This window comes from Telopea speciosissima, chromosome 10 (genome assembly GCF_018873765.1).
Source record: "Telopea speciosissima isolate NSW1024214 ecotype Mountain lineage chromosome 10, Tspe_v1, whole genome shotgun sequence".
Lineage (NCBI taxonomy): Eukaryota > Viridiplantae > Streptophyta > Magnoliopsida > Proteales > Proteaceae > Telopea > Telopea speciosissima.
Genome location: NC_057925.1, coordinates 32188583 through 32208807, shown reverse-complemented (window position 1 = coordinate 32208807; position 20225 = coordinate 32188583). Strand labels below are relative to the sequence as shown.

Here is a 20225-nt window from a genome sequence, read left to right as displayed (position 1 = left end):
AGGTCTTTACCAGGAGTTCTGATTATGCCTTCGAATTTGTTCAAAATGAAATATCTTCTTTTTGTGCTGATAATGACATGATTCATCAAACCAGTTGTTCCTATACCCCTCAACAAAATGGGGTAGCGGAACGAAAAAATAGACATTTACTTGATGTCGCCCATGCTATGATGCTTCATATGCAAGTGCCTAAACATTGGTTCGGGTTCTTAGATATTTGAAGGAACGAAACACTTGAATAGGAGATTTAAATTGGGTCTTTATTTCATTACAAAAATTGCGAAATACACTTAAAAACTCGGAATGATCCTTTAAAAGATATAACCATGTAAGTCTGGAATGGTCATCCACAAATGTGACAAAATACCAAAAACCATATCTATTACTTGCACGACAAGGACCCCATACATCCGAATGCACCAAAGAAAATAAAGAACTACTATGGGGTGCAGTACGAGATGGATAAGAAGCACGATGATGTTTACCCAACTCGCAGCCCTCACACTCTAACCTATCTAAAAACTTAAATTGTGGAAACATAATTTTTAACCTAGACAAGGACAAATGTCCTAATCGACAATGCCATTGGAATGGCGACTCTCCACCTACAGTAGTTGCAGCAGCAAAAGCACATGGGGCAGCATCATAAAGATAATATAGGCCATCTTTCTCACGCCCTCCACCAATTGTCTTCCTCGTGTAAAGATCCTGAAAAAGACGGTGAGAAGGAAAAAATGTTACTGAGCAATTCAGATTTTTAGTGAGTTTGACTAATTGAAAGAAGGCTCAAGGGAAATTAAGGTTCATGTAATACGGAGGAAAGAGAAAGATTGGAGTTAAGGCAAACAATACCATGCCCAGTAACAGGTGTAGAAGATCCATTGGCAAGGATAACGGGTGGAGTATGAGAATTAGATGAAACGGAACTGAAAATAGATGACTTACCAGTCATGTGAGCGGAAGCCCAGGAATCAATAATCCAGGGTGTAGAAGTGGTGGAAAGAAAAGCAGGCCAGTGTGGCAGTGGAAGTGGATGCCCCAGTACTGGAAGTGGATGACTCTAGACTCTTTATGCGGCTCCAACTGATGAACCTCATCACAAAGAGTAGTGGAGGAATCTGCCATGACTGATGAACTTGATTTACTTTCACTGGATGAAACTATGTTTGTACCATCTTCAGGAGCTGCATGATTGGCCAAGTGTTGAGCCCACTCTATTTTCCCATGCTTGGACCAGCATGTCTCAATAGTGTGATTGAGTTTCCCACAATAAGAACACTGCCAGGCAGCTTTGGCAATATGCTGCCCACCTGAGCCACGACCACCAGCACCACGTCCTCCCCCTAAATTACGATCTCTGCCATGGCCTCCGCTAGTAGTGAATGCTGAGTTTTCCTTGGGAGGAGTATTGTCTGGTTTGGAACTAGGAGAGGCAATGCACTGCAACCTAGAGTAAGTATCATTTAGTGTGGAGACAGATTCACCAGCCAGTAGGTGACCCTTCATGGCCTTCAAACTTGGACTCAATCCAGCCAAAAACTTTGAGACAAAGAACTCATTCCATTGAGCCTTCAATTTTTCAATGTCAGTAGTAAGGGGCTGAAATACATTCAACTCTTCAACAATCCCCTTAAAAGCACTGTAGTACTCTTGAAGTGACTTGTCAGTCTATTGGAATTGGAACAGCTTCTCATAAAGATCATAAATCCGGGTCATACTCTTCTCTTGAGAATATGTTTCCTTCAAGTCATCCCACACTCCTTTCGCAGTCATGTGAAACATGACACTGGCAGCAATATCAGGTTCCATGTTGTTCCATAACCAAATCAGAATAATTGCATTCTCCTTCACCCAGGTACTGTAGTCCTTTGAGTCTAGAGCCGGAGGAGCAGAAGTAATATAGCTAAGTTTGTCCTTAGCCATAATGTAGACACAGACAGCTTGTGCCCAAAGAAGATAATTGGAATTCCCCTTGAGTTTAATGGATGTAATCTGCACATTAACATTATTTGTGGTTGTCTTTGTGTCAGCCATAATGAGTGAAAAAGCTCTTCAAAAAATAGTAAGGGCAGCAGCACTAATTCAGGAAATTCTTCAAACACTTGGTAGGCAGCAGCCAAGGGTCTTGAGGATGTGAAAGAGGAGCAGCAACACACACTAACTCCAGCAGCACTAACTCGGGAAATTCTTCAAATACTTGGTAGGCAGCAGCCAAGAGTCTTGAGGATGTAAAAGGGGAGCAGCAACACACACTGACTCCAGCAGTATTAGAGGATTCAATAAGTGTAGAAGATACAACCCAACAGCAGTCAGAACAAAAATCGAGAAGAATAGCTCAAGAGGAGATAGTGATCAGTTTTGGAGAGAATGTTACCCACTTCAATTATGCAGCATAGACAAGTAATTGGTGTGCAAACAACTGCAATTAATCAACAAGAATCACAGCACTACAGTCTTCAATCAGCATAGCTTCAACACAGCCACACAGAGGAGATCGATTTCTCCAGGGTTTTTGCCTAGGATCGATATCGCAGTCCTTGGCAATAGGCAGTACAATCTTCAACTTAGCAAGCATCAGCAGTATTGGTAGAGATAAAACACTCCATTAATAATGGAAGGAGTGATTTGAATTCATAGTAGAAGCAGCAATAGGTGGCTGCACACCACAGGGAAAAATCGAGAAAGGAAGATCAGCAGAAAAAATCGTGGAAGGGACGTAATCTAATTATAGAAGCTCTGATACCATGTTAGAATATCAGATTCTTACAACTTGATTAGAAGAAACAGAAAAAGAAGAAAAGACACGCACAAGCTCAAAGGTGGGAGAGAGAGAGCCTGTGACCACAAACACCCATTTACATCCCACTGGTTATTTCCCTAGAGGAAGATTTACAAGATCCTAAGTATTATTTTTTTTCAATGCTCACATTTCTTCCAACATTGTTGCCTTCCACTTTCCTTCTGTATAAGCTTCCTGCCAATTTTTAGGAATAGAAAGAGAAGAAAGAGAAGACACAAATGCACGAAAAGATGGAGAAAGAGAACTATAAGAAACAAAAAGAGAAATGGGATGCTAAGTGCAAGTCCTACTACCTTTGCGATGAGCAATAGATAGGTCGGAAGGAGAAATCTTACCAGGAGAAGTAGGGTCTGGATCCAGAGTCGGCAACTAGATGGGTACTAGAACTACGGTGGATTGAGGCTGCCCTTTTCTGGAACATCTTTTGTGATATGTTAAAATGTTGGAGTCGTCAATCCTCTTCTGAAATTTATCAATGGTTCTCTAAATTGGAATCAACTCTCCCTGAGTAGGGGCTTCACCATCACCATTTTCCATAGTCTCCCCCTGTATAGGATTATCTAAAGGTGTAGGGGAACCAGCCAAAGGAGATGGGGCAACAGCCAAAGGTGATGAGGCAGCAGCCAAAGGAGATGGGACAGCAGCCAAAGGTGATGGGGCAACAGCCAAAGGTGACGGAATTTCAAGAATAGTAGGCCCAAGGGAAGGAAACACGTCCACATCTTCACTATATCTCTCCCCCTAAAGAAGTGGTGAAGAATAATAAGAAAGGCCTTCATGAAAGGTAACATCCATACTGACTAGATTACGATGGAAAGGGGAATGATAACACTTATAACCCCTCTGGGTTGGAGAATAACCTAAAAAAATACACTGCAATCCATGGGGTTCAAGTTTGCCAAGGGACCTGGTATCCCTAGCATAACAAACACAGCCAAACACCTTGGGTGACCTTGGGTGAAACCACAAAGGAGGAATTCCCAAGTAAAACTTCAGCCGGACTATGGGAGTCAAGGACCCTAGTAGGCAATCGATTAATGAGATAGGCTGCAGTGAGAACAACATCTCCCCAATATTGGGAGGGAAGATGTGGAGCAAACATTAATGCTCTGGCCACCTCTAGTAAGTGACGGTTCTTCCTTTCAGCCACCCCATTTTGGGCTGGGGTATAAACACAACTAGTCTAGTGAAGAATTCCATGGTCAGCAAGATATTTTTGGAACTGACCCTCTTTATACTCTGTTCCATTGTCACTTCTCAAAATTTTGAGAGTGGCTAGGAATTGAGTTTGGATCATCTTATAGAAATGCTGAAAACAGGAAAAACCCTCACTTTTCATGTGCAAAAGGTATATCCATGTGTTTCTAGAGTGACAATCTATAAATGACACAACCCAACAATGTCCAGAAATTGAAGTCTTACGACTAGGGCCCAAACATCAGAACAAACCACATGGAAAAGAGAAGAACTTCTTTTATTAGAACTAGAATAAGTTGAATGTGTTTGTTTGGCCAGAACACAAGCCTCACAATAGAACTCATCTTTATTACATCCCACGACTAAGGCTGGAAACAAATGAGATAAAGTTCTTAATGGGGGATGACCTAATCTAGAGTGTAATTGGTAAAGTTCAGAAGAGACCAATAAATTTTGATGGAGTAGAGAAGGTAAGGTTGGTGGAGAAGGACGACCATCATCAAGCAGGTACAATCCACCTTGCACTTTACCACATCCAATCGTCTTCCCTGTCACCAGATCCTGAAAAACACAGTGAGAAGGAAAAAATGTTACTTTGCAATTAAGGTCACGAGTAAGGCTACTAATGGAAAGAAGATTAGTAGTAAAATTAGGAATGTGTAAACTGAAGACAAGGTAAGGGAAGAGGTGCAATTTATGAATCCTTTTCCAGAGATGGAGGAAAGGGAACCATCAACTAGGAGAATAACGATGAAAAAGACTAGAAGATCCAGTCATGTGGTCTGTAGCACTAGAATCTATGATCCAAGGATGGGATACTACAGAAGCACAGTGACCACCAAATGGGATACTTGACCACGCAAAATATGAACCTGAAGGAGCAGAGGAATTGGCAGGAGCTGATGTAGTAGAAGCAGCAGCAGTAGAAGTCTTTAGCATACGTAGGAATGCATGTTTATCTTCCTGGGATACACCAAGGTCAATAGCAGGGGTTGTAGTAATAGTCTCAGTATAATGAGCCTTGTTCTTTGATTTTTTTCTTGGCAGCCTGTTTTGCTTCAAAGTAAGCTGATTTCCCGTGAAGCTTCCAACATTTCTCTTTGGTGTGGTAGGGCTTGTGACATTGCTCAGAAGTAACAGTGCCTGTAGTAGAATCACCAAGAGAAAGGTTTCTAACAGGTGCAAGAGTAGTTGGGCAGTAGTCTGGAGGGCTGATCTGTCAGTGGTGGGAGGATGTAACATAGCAGCCCTACGGTTTTCTTCAGAGGAGACCAAGGCATAGGATTGCTCAAGTGTGGGAAACGGAGAATGGCCCAACACTTGAACACGAATCTGGTCATATTCTACATTCAATCCTACTAAGAAATCATAGACCCTGATCCTGTCCACATTCTTATAGGAAGCACTGTCAGCAGTTGTAGTAGGGTGGAAATCAGAAAAGTGGTCAAATTGTTGCCAGAGATTGCACAAAGTCGCATAATATTTAGAGACAGATAATTCCCCCTGAGTAGTGTGAAGGACCTTCTTCCTGAGTTCATAAACCTGGGCATCATTGCCAAGCTGCCAGTAAGTTTCTTTACAAGCAGACCAAATCTGAAAAGTTGTGTCAAAGAGAAGAAACCCATGTGCCAGGTCTGAAGTCATAGAACCAATCAGGTATGACATGAGAACTCCATTGTTGGCAAGCCACCTACTTTGAAGAGGACCTGGTGCAGTTGGCATAACACTGGCGCCATCAATATGGCCAGTAAGGCCACGGCTAGCAATGGCAAATGCTGCAGATGGAGACCATAGCAAGTAGTTGGATCCATCCAGTTTGATGGGATTAGGGGGGAAATTGTGGTATTCAGCTTTGCCTTGACCATCTTGATCAGAAGTAGCAGTGGAAGTAGTTGAGTCACCCATAATTGCATCAGAGAAACCCAAATCGCAGAGAGGGGCTGTTGTGAAGAGATACCCAACAAATACTCCAAGCCAAGATAAGGGCTAAAAATTGGAGGAGAGACTGCTGGAAATACAAGAATAGTTGTCTCCAAAAATCAACAATAGCAACCAGGGCAATCCCTTAGATCGACTTTTTCAGGGTTTTGGAAAAAACCCTAAATATGGTGAGATAGATGTAGGGGAGAATGCAAGCAAAAACACAGTGGAATGAGCTGAAACTTGGATCGAGTGGCCTCCTAGTAACTGTTGAATCACCCTTCCAAAAATCAGCATCAATAGAGAACAGTAACCCTAAGATTGATATTTGCAGGGTTTTAGAAAAAAAACCCAGATGAGAGCAAAATCGATAGGGAGAGAGTCTTCAGTATGGCTGGAGATAGAACCTTGTCCAATAAATCTGCTACAGTTCCTGAGCTTCAATAATGTGGAGAGATCCCTTCGGAGATAAAGTTGAATCAGTCCAAAAAATTTGAAGGCTTCAAATTTCGCAGGCAGAGTACAAGCTTCTATCGGAGCTGAAATTTTATAACATGGAATGAGGTGATGGAGGGCAGCAACTGGATCTGTAGATCACCCCATCAGTGCTGCCCTAATGGGAGAAGGATGGAAGAACTCGAGAATGAAAGAGAGAAAGAGATGAAATCGAGAATGGAAGAGAGGAGAATTGCCCTAATTCGAAACCTGCTCTGATACCATGTTAACAGGTCTGAATTAGGGAATAAGGCTTGGATGATCAAAGGCTGATCCCAAGCAACGTATTTATAATATTAGAAGACAACTACATGGACAGAATTGTCCCTCATATAACTGACTCAATACATAGCAAAATAAAAAAGGGAAAAAGACCAGAATACCCCCCCCCCCCGGTATTCTGTCACATACAACCAACAAGAATCCTTCTTTTGCTTCAAAGTATCAAAGCTCGAAGTGGGTGGTCCCTCCCATTCCTCCCCATAATCCTAATGGGAAGAAGGTCAACTTTATTTTCAGATGATTGCTGGTTGCTTGGGGCTGATTATGTCCTTTTGATCCTCTTTGGGTAGGCCTTCCTTCAGCCTGACTTGGCTGTAGGTTAGTCCGTTGTTTTGTTGTGGAGTTATTCTCCTTGTAATTTTATGTTCTTTCTCCTTTTTTTTTTTTTTGGGGAGAAAGATTCTTTTTGCTTCGTTGAATATAATCTTCATTTATCAAAAAAAAAAAAAACTAAATAAGGGTGTTGTGGTAATGATTATATTTTCTGATCAGAATATATTATAACAAAAATAATCTGATCACAGAAAATGCAATGAACTAGAAAGAACTTAATGGGTGATTTTGTATAATTCACAAACTACAACTCGGGAGGGGCTGAAAGCTGAAACAGGGGTCGAGTGTGCCTCAGGAAGATATACTCCACAGCTTGAGGGGTGCGGTCAGGGTTCATGGCGGTTTCGGCCTGAACAGAGGATGATCACTGTATGGGTAGGGAGGAAGGCCTGAAAGCAAGGTTTAATGATAGGCAACATAAGGAACCAGAAGGCGATAAAAAAACATATGGGATGAAACAGTAAAGGATTGGAACAGAGATGCAAAAATAGTGAAAAGAAAATAGATTTCAGAACAGAGTATCCAAGAGCAACTAAAAGGTGAAGTCGAACAGACCTTTATAGCAGAAATAGAGTGAAAATAAGAAGAATGAGATAACTCCAACAGCAAATGAGAGCACTAATCAACCAGGTTATGAACCAGGCATATTAACCACAAAAACTCAATCAAAATTCCATCAAGATTGCTGACCAGCAAATCCAAAATTTTCACATAATAGAACTGTTATGTAGAAAAAATGTTATGAAGCAAACATTAGCCAAGAGAAAACATGCTCACATAACAAACAACCGAGTCTTCAACTCTTCCTAATTGAAATCAATACAGCAATTACACATTTTTACACCATAAGGCCACTCTAATACTAGTGTATTACATTTCTGTGAGCTTATCCAATAGAAGTGAGAGGCTTTCAGAGTTATCCTGCTGTACCACACCCATCGCCATGAATTATGTCCTTTCAGAGTTATCCTGTTGTACCACACCCATCTCCATGAATTATGTCCTGGACTCTTAACTACGTACTAATTCCTACAGAAGTTGATCTCCTAGTTTTAGTTTAACCTATTAAATAGTAGCAATTTCTATCCAGAATTCACTGGCCCAAATATCATTCAAATAATCATAGTTCATAACTGCTCATTAAATAGAAGCTACATATAGAAATGTAATAAGAAGAACAAAGACACTCAAAACTACATGATCAAGAATTCCCTTCAACATCAAACTGTGTGATAGCAGCTGTTGCTTATTTACAACAATGCCTGAGTATCACGCATCCAATCAAACCCCAATCTTACAGTAAACAAAACCAAATAATATCAATCACATGCTGAACTAAAAGAAACTACTTGAATTGCACCTAATAAGGTGATGGGATGATCCTAGATGGAAAAGTAACATCTAAAGATCTTTCCAAACATTAAAATCAGTGTTTGAACTGTTATAGGTTACCACATTGTCTTGACAACCCAGGAAGAAAGTTGTTCTTGACAGATCCACATTGACAATAGCATGGGCAATGCCACTCGGACTAGCAGCTACTGCCACCTCTTCTGCTCCAATTGTAACTTCAGCAAAACCTTTCTCAACTATGTGATTGTTCTCCAACTGCAAATAACCAGGGAAATGGCAAAAAAGGACCAGAAAGTCAAATCTTTGATGGAATTTTATCACCTTATTCTCATTTGGTAGCCTATTAAACAATAGTAATAAGCCAAAATAGTACATTGTATCTCTTCTTCTCATTTGGTAGCCTATTATCACCTTATCCTCATACTATGAATAACACGTATGTGAATTCAGTCCAATTCAGGGGACAACATCCAGGAGATTAACATACATAGAATTACATATATTGGATGGCTGAACATCAAATAATAATTTAAAGATAATTTACTTTCAATGAACAAAGCAATTGACGAACCATTTAATAGGAAAGGCACATAAACATGATGATCTAAAATGTTGTGTCATTCTAATAAGATTACACATACCCTAAACTTCGTTTCAGCACCCCAAATGACAAGTGTCTCATTGCAAGTATAATGTCTGTGATTTCCCCTCATGCCACCAGGTCGGATTTCACCCACATGCACTGAAGCACAAGATATTGCTCCCTCTGCAGGACTCCAATAAAAATCAGGTTAATTTCATAGCTTTATACTAGAAAGTTGAATTAAGACAATATATAGATGACTGCAATTGATTTAGGATATAAAAATAACCATTTACTTAAAACCAACATATATATTAATATATAAAATGGGGATCTGGAAAATAGTGATTATCCCTTGAAACCTTTTCTCATTGCCAAGTCCATAAAATAAGCCATTAAGTATGAAGCCAAGCATATTTCTGAAGAAATTAATAAATAAATAGTGAAACCAACATTAAAGTAATAATAGAAATATCCAGAAGAAGAACAAGAAGGAAACAAAGAAAACCATATTCAAGATTGGTCACAGAGAGATATTTTAGGCATGATTTACATGACTCGACAATGAATGTTGATATTTCCGTACAGAAGCAATATGACCGAAGAAGCAAACAGAGTAGGAAAGTGAACTGAGAGAAAGAACTCTCCATCCAAAATTTCCCAAAAAAGAAATCAACAAAATAAATGAAGAAATCAATAAATATAAGAGGGAAACAACAAAAGAAAGCAATTTATCAAACGACTAATGGCGGAAGAACTGAAGAGAAGAGAAGCCAAGGACCTGAAATCCCAGCTTCAATGGCAGCAGTGACAGGGTTGAGCAACCATCCCCTCTTATCCTTAGAGATTTGTGAAGGGAAACCACTGCTAAAGCGGACTAGTTTAGCCTGTTCATCATCTTCTTTCCTCCCTTTCTGTTTCTCTCTAGACTGAGTTTGCTGAGGAGAGGGAAAATGGTGGAGGTGTTGCAGTCTGAGAAAGACCCAAGTGAGAAGAATAAAGATGGAGAGGAGAAAAGGGAAAGAAAGGGGCCTCTTCAAGAAGAAGATTAGCGAAGAGAGAGAGAGGGTTTGGGTGTGGTGTGGATTCTCAGAGGTTAGGTTGTTGGAGTAGGAGTTTCTCCTTGGATTTGCCATTAAAACAACATTCTATGCTCTCTGCTCTCTGCTCTCTGCTCTCTCTTTGTCCTGTTTATTTGTTGGATCGAGATTAAATCGTTCCCTTTCCCTCTCTGACTGTCTGACCGTTACATTTGCTGTGTTCTTTCCTTTTTTAGTAAAAAAATAAACATTTTGCCGTGTTCCGTAACGGCGTCTGGCCGTGTGAATCAATGGATTAAGGAATCGGAATTGAATCGAAAGAGTCGTTCAATTCGAATCGGAATCGGCTCACCCAATCCTGATTCCTAGCTATTTTTTCATAGATAATGAAACTATATATATTAAAGAAACGATAGAATATCTGAGAGAGTCCCAACAGTTGTACTTGCTTTGATAGCAAACTAGTTAAAAAGGAACCAAAATCCCACCATCCCCAATATTAAGAAGTTGTATGAGTAAAAGTTCTCAGCTGATCAAAAATGTTAAGAGAATTCCAAAAGTCATGAGTAGTCATAGGATCATTGATGATTTGTTGCAACTCGTTCGAAACATACCATATATGTACATTGTGTCATCCCTGTGAAATTGCATAGGTTAGTCCATTAAAAAGCCCTCTGGCTTCTGCTTCTATGATGCTAGTTGAGTTGAAGTTGTCTAATTCAACCAAAACAAAAAAAGAGTTTTTCACAACTCCAAAAGGCCATTCTATTTTGTTTAGATTCCTGTTTTAATGTCCGGCACAAATGAGAATTGGGTATGTCAGAGATGGTATCATAACATTGGGACAAGGAGCAAATACATTACCATTGTCGAGTTTGATTTGCTCTTTATCCATCTGTTGAGATTATCCATAATGGATTGCGGATTTGGGGAAGCTCCCAACAGTACCACTTGGTGTCTGTGCTTCCAAATGAAGTAAGCAAATATTGAAATGATCTCCGAGTGCAAATCTGTATGGGCTAATCCAATCCCGACTCTAGTGATTCAAATGATCTCCGAGTGGGGTGGGAATCTGATACGAGGCCACCCAAATCGGACTATTCAATTGATTCACATATAAAACCTTCAAACCATGATCACATCTTCTAGACCACCTCCCTCTAATGTCTTGTTCACCTTTGCCTCTACTTTCGCCGTTTTCTTCCTCCATTCCTTCGTATTCTCATCCTTGCCTCCGTCTAGATCTCTCCAAGACAAATCATATTGTTAGGGCCCGTGTGGCAATGATTCTATTTCAAAATAGTATTTTTTGAGGTTGGATTATTTTTTTGTGTTTAAGTTATTTTTAAATATTTTTTAGCCTTTAAATGTTGTACGGTCAAACATGAAAAAAGTACTTCTGCCCGGAAAAAAACGCAAAAAAACAACAGAAACAAGAATGGAATCCACCATAACACAAACATTTCTTGTGTTTATACTAAATTACATAAAATACCATCTTACTTGTATTTTCATTAGTTATATATTTGTCACACTATTTTTGCCGCGTAATCAATTTTGACAATGATTCAAATAGAGTCATCGTTATCCTCTTCTTCCTGGGAAGACTCAAATATGGCAAGGCATTTTGTTTCTAACGCCTCCATCCCTTGATGCATATATGTCCTCAAAAAACATTACTAGTTTTGGCCATTGTGGGAGACCATAGTTCTTGAACTTTAACCAATAAAGATTTGTCTGGCATAAATAAAAACTTAAAATAAATATCTGAGAGTATTTGCTATTCAACCTTTGACACCAAAAAATTAAAAAAAAAAACTCCAAAAAAAACAAATTACCTTTATTTGTCTTTCCCATATAGATTCATCAACAATATAAGTAAGAGTCACATTGTTCCAACCAAGCCAAGTTGTCCGCAACAACTTCTTAAAATTATTGTTGTCGTACTTCATCTTGTTCCTCAACTGCATTGGTTTATATGAAAATCCAATTTTTTCCCTAAACTCAGTCATAACGTTTCTCCATTCTTCCTTATTGAATGTTGTGGTAGTTCTGTTTATTAGGTAATCATAGGATCATCTCCATAGTTGCCCATGGGAAACCAAAACAAAAAAATATGGGTTTGGTATAAAAATGTATCAAACCCTACTCTTGTTGTATCCTATAAAAATTAGGGTAAAAAAACAAGAAAAGAAAGAACTTCTCTTTCCATCCCACGAAAAGAGGAAACCTTTGCATACCCGAATACGCAACAGAAAGAGATCGATTCAGGTGTTCTTTCGCATCCCATGAATATCAAATAAAATAAACTCAATGCATAATTAAAGATATTAAGATGTGCTTACCTGAAGAGACTCAAGTGTTGCTCCTCCTCCAGATGGTTCTTCTCCCAATGAGCAATTCAAGAAACCCCTTCTTGAACCTTTTGGATGCAGCCAAAGATTCCCAAGCCAAACAACCAGCTTCTCAAAAAAGCAGAAAGATCCAATCTTTCAAGAGCTAGGGTTTTCAATAACCCTAAAACAGCTCACCATTCAAAAGAGCAAAAGGGCAAGAGAGAAGAGAGAAAAATCGGGTAGGGGGGAGAGAGCAGGAGAATCAGCTAGGCATCCTTGGCTGACTCCTCTCTCCATTGTTTATATGGGTGGGGCTCTAAAGAGCCCCCTTAAATATTACTTGTGAGAGTATGACTCTCTCTGTTACACCTGCACCCCAAATATCCCCTCTACCCCGGGGCAGTTTAGACCTTTACCTAAGGGGCAATGCCATGGTGGCACTGGCTAACACCTGTGACCTAAGACTTAGAATATTAAAATAAGAACCTCCTCGAAGCCCTGGAAATGTGAGCCAAAGCCCCGCAACTTTCCTTGAAGTTTGGGCCATGACAGCAGCACCGGAGTCACGAATGAACTCACTCTTACTGAATCCGCTCGAGGATCCGCTCGTGCTGTCATCTGCCTATTTAGATTATTTTCCTGTGGGACCCACACCCCCGTGTCCCGGACACCCTAATTGAACCTTTGGACCATATGGACCCCTACCCTTACCGTTGGATGGTTAGTTGGACCATGAGAATGGGCCCATAAGGCTTAACTTGGGTGAATAATAGGTTTTATACACCCTAGCCTAAACCAAACAGACCCTAGTGGACAATTGAGTCCTATGGACTTTGGGGTGCTATGGACTTAGGGTGCACCCCAAACATGACCTAATGGACCTAATGGGTATGGCTAAGGCCAAATAAGCCCTAAGACCTAACTAAAACTCATTTAAGACCTAAGGGTCACTAAGTGATTGGGGGTACCTAAACCAAACACACCCTAAGGCCCATTTAACCGCTTAAAGGATACCTAAACCCCTCTCATGCACTTATCTCTCCCCCTCCCCCATAAACTGTGGAGGAGAAGAGACAAGAGAAAAGAGAAGGAGGAGGAGGAAGGAAGAAGAAGGAGAAATAGAAGAGGAATAAGAGGGGAAGGGAAGAAGATGGAAGCCATGCCAAGATGGTTGGCAGCTCCACACCTCCTCCCAAGCTGGCCGGATCCAAGGGAGAAGAGAAAGAGGAGGAGAAGAGATGGAGAGAGTGGCTGGAAGAAGAAAGCTCACCAAGGTAAGCTCCCCAAACCTAGCTCTCCCCCATTTCTCTTTGATTTTAATGGTTTCTTGAGCTAAAGCTAAACCTAGGTTCCATTTGGGACTCAAGGTGGAGCTCGGCCCTAGTTGAGAGCTCTAATGGATGCTGACCTAGGCCTCTAAGTACAATAATTGCAGCCATGGCTAATGAATCCATGGTTTAAACCTTAAAACCGAACCCTTGGACCAATATGAGACCCAACCCTTGTAGGATCTTGGAACCTTAAGGTGAGCCTAGGACCTAGTGACTCTAGAAAGGCTTAGACACCTCCCCCTTGTCCCTGAGGTGCTAAGGAGCTCCAAGCTTCAAACTGGAGCTGAAGCCCTCTGCAATCTCGGAAGAGACTGTCGACGAACGAACGATCGGATCCATCTATCGTGGTACCGCCCATCAGTCCGCCTAGTGTAAACCCTGTGTATTGGCTTGAGTCAACGAAGGCACGGATTCACTCTATTTGCCTCCGCCCGAAGCCTGTTGCTCTCGGGTCTGTCTCAAGAAATTGAACCAATGCAGGGGCGGACCCAAGAAGCACATCTGCCCGTGGATCCGCTCCCTTTTAGGATTGTCTCAGGTGTCAAACGAATGCACCATCAGACTCAAGTAAGAGGTTCCGCTAGTGGGTCCACTCGCTCTGGTTTTACCTTTCGGCCTAAACGAAGTCAGGGGAGGATTCACCTCTGCTGAGACCGCCCGTGAGTCCGCTCATGCTGTCTTGGTTAAAATCTGATTTTAACCCTAAGGGCCTAGCATGGGACCCTTCTATACATACTTTAATGATTGTTTTTGTATTCCTAGGGTACCCAACTCGATGGAGAGTGGGAAGCCCAGGTGAGATTCATGTCAACCACACGCGGCGGCGCCCATGTTAAGTGAGTGGGTTCTGGGTGACTTTGTTGGGTATATTTGTTAATAATAAGCATGCTATGATATATTTATAAGCATGGTGTGCATTGCATTTTATTCAAATGTGATTTGTTATGAATGTGATAGTATGCTCACCATTGTATCGGGCTACAGTGCCGGGTGTGCCAATATCGAAACCCCAATTTATTTAAATTATGAAAACTGTTATATGTCATCCTGATCTGTATGTGCCGTGCCGTGCTGGCACCCAGGTACTAGATGGAATGGAACGTTGATGCACCCGGAATATCTCTTGGGACGATAGGACCTGCATATAGTATACCTGTGGCTAGGATGCTTGTTTCCTTATGCTACGACCCTTGCCAACAGGGGTTTACGTGTTGGATAGTCTGAGGACCTGTGGTCTGTGGAGGTAGGAGAGGCTAAGACAGGGGTAGTGATGGCTATCGGGGTTTGTCACTGGGTGGTCATAATGGCTTCTGCCGACGCAGGTCCCTTCGTGATAATTGAGGTTTCACTGGGACGATAGGATAAGTGATCCTTAGTGGCTCCCGAGTTTTCACAGTAGTATATACTTGACCGATAGAATTGTGTGCTAGGTGGAGAATGAATCTAACATTAGCATGCATCATTCTAATTGATATTGATTGTATGGTGTATGTGTATTCCTCTTTGCTCCCTCACTTGCTAGTGTAGCTAACCCCGTTGCGCAACCCCTTTTTAGTTGATTATGCAAGAGGTACTACTTAGATGAGCATCGTTGGATGCGCATCAAATGGAGCCGGTGGCTGTGACTTGGATGTAAATGTACACCTAAGATTGGTGCCCTCGTGGCAATTATTTATTATTTAATTTTTCGTCTTCATTCCACAATCATGTATAAACTATATGTTTATTTATAGGGAGAGTAATGAATGGTTACTTGTGTTCGAATTGTAATATGTGTTATCATTAGAGAATCGATGCTCTATAATTTCATATGATTTAATTTAATTTTGCTTCCGTAAACTCTGTATCTGAACCCGTTTATTTTCTTTTATACGTTCCTTTCTGTTATCAAGATGTGATAACAGGGTGGACTGTGGCTCGGGACACTATATCTGCAATCCTGGTAGGTGTTGGGATGATTTGTGATTGTCCCAGTCATACCCCTATGTGGTAAAATATCTTACATCGGGATAGGGGCATGACACAGTGGTATCAGAGTGTTTAGTTAAAATAATTATACCGCAAGCGTATGGGTCAATCGTAGCTACGGGTCGAACACGAGGAGATATACGCCACTCTATTTAACTAACTTAAAAGTAATGCAAAGTGAACCAAATTAAAGTGTTAAATTAAACTAATGAAACTAATGAAAATTAATGCATCTTAACTCATAAGCATCTAACAAAATTAAGGGATTAAGTTGGTGTCCTAACACATGAGCATCTAACCTATCAAACTAAAGCGAATTGAAAGGAATAACAAAAATGCAGCCACACTTCATAATCACATAAAAATAAATAAGGAAAATAAAAGTGCATCCACATACCACAACCATATAAAAAAAATAAAAGAAATAGAGGGAGAAGAAGAAGAAGATAGAGAGAGATAGAGGAGAGGGAGAATGAGATTGAGAGTTTAGATAGTAAAACCTGGATGTGCTTGCATGAATGTAACTGAAAAGTTCATAAACTTACCTTGGCCTCCTCTTCTAAATCTTCAAGTCTTGTCATCAACTTAAGAACTTAGACTAGAAGGCTTAAAACCTAAACTAGAATTAAGAAATTACAACCCAATTGAAGACTTAAATTGAAATTAAAGCATAAACTAAACCTATTATAACCATTAACTAAAAATCATAAAAGCAAACTAGAACTTAGAAAAGCCAAAAATCACAAATTAGAAGGAGAAAAAGATAAGAAATTTCACTAAGTGAATGAACTAAAAATTACACTAAAAACTAAATTAAAATTGAACTAGAATTAACTAAAAACTGAACTAAAAAAAACTAACTTCTTACAACCCAAAGGGCAATGGGTATTTATAGGGGGAAGAGAAGAGAAGGGAGAAGAGGGAAGTATAGGAGAAATATTCCCTAAGAAAATAGAATATTCTCTTCTCCTTCCTCTTTTACAATGCCTTGAATCCTAAGAAAAAAGAAAAAAATAGAAAGAAAAAGAAGAGAAGATTGTTTACATAGACCTTCTATTTCTAGAAAAGTAAACTTCCAATTCTAACAAGTGCTTCCTTTTCTTTGTAGATATCTTCTCCAAGCAATAAAATCAAAGCATCTTTGATTTTTCAACTTTCCATACATGAGAGAATATCTTTCAAAATAAGTCTATCCCAAGTAGAATTCCAGAAGTGCCCTTGAGAAGTTGGAGGAGAGAGAGAGTAAGGGTGATGACTAGGATTCCTTCAAGAATAAATAAAATACCCATTCTATCCTTCAGGAAACGTGGAGCATGGGGTGCTTATATAGGCCTCACCATTGTGTTCCTTGCAAAAAATCACCCAAAATAGACCCAAATTTCGTCCAATTTGGAGTTCGGGAGCCCAAGATATCTCAAGTTGAAGTTGGACTGTCCAGAGCCCTCCAAATGGAATCTTTCGGGTACAAGAAATATAAATTCTAATAATTTGGTTAAGGCCCCTGTAATCTGAACTTTCGCTTCACTTTGTCCCCAGCCGACTGTCAATAATTACAAATAAACCCCTATAGACCATTTTCGTGCTTCGTTATGGAAACGATCGTAACTTCTTCGTTTCAACTCGGAATCATGTGCCGTTTAAACCATTGCGAAGCTGACTCGATGGGCTACGCATCCAAGCCATTAACACCTTTAAACAGCTTAAAAACATTTCCTTAGCATCATCTCCTCCATTTTCACAAGAATTCACCTAAAACCTAAAAAGCACAAGAAAGCACCGAGTAACTCTGTCCAATATAGTAAAATGTATGCTTTTTGCCCTAAGATTTCACATATAAATGTGCTCATCACAGAGCGATGATGCTCCGCATCGACCACAGTCCAGTGTAACCTCTTGATTTACTCTCCACAACTAGGTTCTGAATTAAAAATCTTAAGAACATAAATGATTTTGTGCAGACTTAGGAAGAAGACTGATTGGAGTGAAAACAAGAATCTAGATGATAATACGCAACATGAAACTTAGGATTTGAAACATTGGCTATTGAATAATAATTATGTGCTTTTTTGTTGAGTCCTAAGTAGATATTAGTTGGGTAATTATATGCTATAATTCACACACAGTATGTTCTGAATTCCTGTTTGCGCATGATTTTGCCCCTTCCCACCCAAAATCACAAGATTTCACCTGTGCCATTCCCAAACATCTGATTTGTTCCATCCATAATTAAGAGTACATTCATCCACCACAGTGAAAGTTCGCAAAAGTGTACCAAATCATCTAATCAGAAGAAGAAAAGAAAAGAAAGGAGAAAAGGGAAAACTAAAGGAAAGAGCAAAATAAAGAGTTCCACAAAGATCCATCAAGGACCGGATAAACAAGAGCTGAGTAAAATAACTGTAAAGAACTGCTAGAGGAGAATTGAGCTAGGCATGTGCACCACCTCTACCACAACGACCCAGGAAGGCATTAAGATCCTTCACCTCTCGCTCGATGCCCTCTAAGTGCTGAGCCTGATCGGAGAATTGCTTCTTGACATCGTCGAAGCCATCCGCCATCCTCAAGGTCATCCATTGAATGGCCATCATGATGTCACTACCTCCCCCAAGTGCACTCAAAGTACATGCTGCAGAAGGCCCTGAGCCCATAAACTCCAGATCATCACTGTCATCCTCATCCTCCTCCCTGGCCCTCCTGCCATCCTCGTACTGCACCTGCTCACTTGCACTGTCATAATCATAATATAAGTTCATTTTTTACAGTGCATTAAATCCAATGGGTCCCTCAGTGCATGTTCCCTTGGGTTCACGGTCAAGATCAACCCCAAGGAATAAGAAGATCCTAGTTAGCAGGCGACCATAGGGTAAGGTGTTGTTGCGAGCAAGATTCATCACCACACGGGCCATGTGTTGCATGACCACGTGGGGCAAACAAATGGGCCGGCCAGTATATAGAGAATGAGCCAGAACCGCAGACATCAGAGGAGATAATGTGCTAGAGCCTTGGAAGGAGCCAAATTGGTCTTGGCTATAAAGATTAGAACACGCTGTGAAGGAGGGAACTTGAAAAGATCTTCATTATCTTCGAACCTGTCATTGGAGAGGATCTTAAACAATTGCCGCCTCTCGTCCAGAGGGAGACACTTGTCCGGATGACTACCTGGAGGATAGTATACTTGCTCACCCTCTGAAGGAACACTAAGAAGAATCCCTAGCTCTGTTGCGATGAAACCAATGACCACTCCCTTTACGTAGGAGGTCAGTTTATACTCATCATCTTCCTCCTTGGTCAGGACCAAATTTGCATAGAACTCCCTGACCAACGTGGGATAGTAGAAGTCTGGCTGGATGAGCATGTTGGTCCACTGCAGCCTCTCAAACCTAGCCCCCACCTTTTAGGCTAGAAGCTCCTCTACGGTGACGTCCCTCTCTACAAGAATTTTCCTGTTGTAAAGATGCTCCCTATAAATCCCTTTGGTCTTTTCGGAGGTGAACCGATTCACGTTCTAAGCGATGGGAATATCTGGCACAATAGATAAGTCTCTCCTTCTCTTTGGGGCCATGATTTTATTTCCTACACACAAAGGGCACAAACCAAAGAAGGTCAACAAAGGTAAGCTCAATTGAAATGATGACATACAATTGGCACATAAATTATAGGAATGGAATGCTTAAATGATATGGAATGATTTGAAGAGAAGGTTACACATGATGAGAAAATCAAATATGCATATGTGAATGAAGATGATATAGAATTTGGATTATGAATACCATTTGAGGTCTGTGAGAAGAAAAGAAACAAGATCAATTCATACATGAAGTCTATATGAGATCCCTAGAGGTGAACAATGAGGCCAACATGAACAATGTATGTGCTTTTGACTATTTTATGTTTCAATCAATGCCAAACAAGTAAGTGATTGGAAGAAATACCCCAACAAGAGACAAGGATTTATTTATTTGAGGAAAAGGGGATAAATACCAAGAATTTTGCAAATAATCCCATAAATAAATAATGCATTGAGGTTGCACCATGTGAATGAATTATTTGGAAAATAAAGGATGGACTTCAAGGATTATGTCAACAATCTTATAAGCAAGAGAAGATGTTTAAGGATAAGACAATGGGATAGTTCCTATGAGGTTCTAGGGCATATAAGAATTTAGCATAAACTTGAAGTTTTCCCAAGCATTGAAGGATTGAAGTTTTACCCAACCTAAACCTAGAATTATCCAAGTAGATCCCACCACACTTGACAACCATAGCATACAATCTTCAAATGCTTGTAAAGACTTTAAAATGTATAAGGAGTACAATGCACAAACAAGGAATTCAATCATATAGTGCCATTGATCGATTAGGACTTGTTTTATACCCAAAACCCTAGCCTAAAATCGATTTTGGGCATGATCTTGGCATACATGGCCATGAGAGTGTAAACAAAATCAAATCCAGTCACAACCTAGGCTATGCATCTCTAATCCAAGAAGAAAAAGGAAGAGAAATATAAAGAGGCACAAGCCAAAAGTTCTACAATGGAAAAAAAGGAATATGTAGAGACAAGCAAATCTTACAATGGAAGAAAGA

At 40.3% G+C, this 20225-nt stretch overlaps 2 protein-coding genes across 2 annotated transcripts; both read right to left on the bottom strand.

Moving 5' to 3' along the window:
- Nucleotides 1–948: 948 nt before the first annotated feature.
- LOC122643479 lies at nt 949–2034 on the bottom strand. Its single transcript, XM_043837098.1, has 2 exons — nt 1759–2034; nt 949–1668 (listed from the first exon to the last, which is right to left on the bottom strand). Exons 1-2 carry the CDS (start codon nt 2032–2034, stop codon nt 949–951), a joined length of 996 nt encoding a protein of 331 aa, XP_043693033.1.
- A 6151-nt stretch (nt 2035–8185) lies between these two features.
- LOC122644251 lies at nt 8186–10136 on the bottom strand. Its single transcript, XM_043837888.1, has 3 exons — nt 9745–10136; nt 9022–9146; nt 8186–8635 (listed from the first exon to the last, which is right to left on the bottom strand). Exons 1-3 carry the CDS (start codon nt 10097–10099, stop codon nt 8429–8431), a joined length of 687 nt encoding a protein of 228 aa, XP_043693823.1. The 5' UTR covers nt 10100–10136; the 3' UTR covers nt 8186–8428.
- Between the last annotated feature and the right edge of the window lie 10089 nt (nt 10137–20225).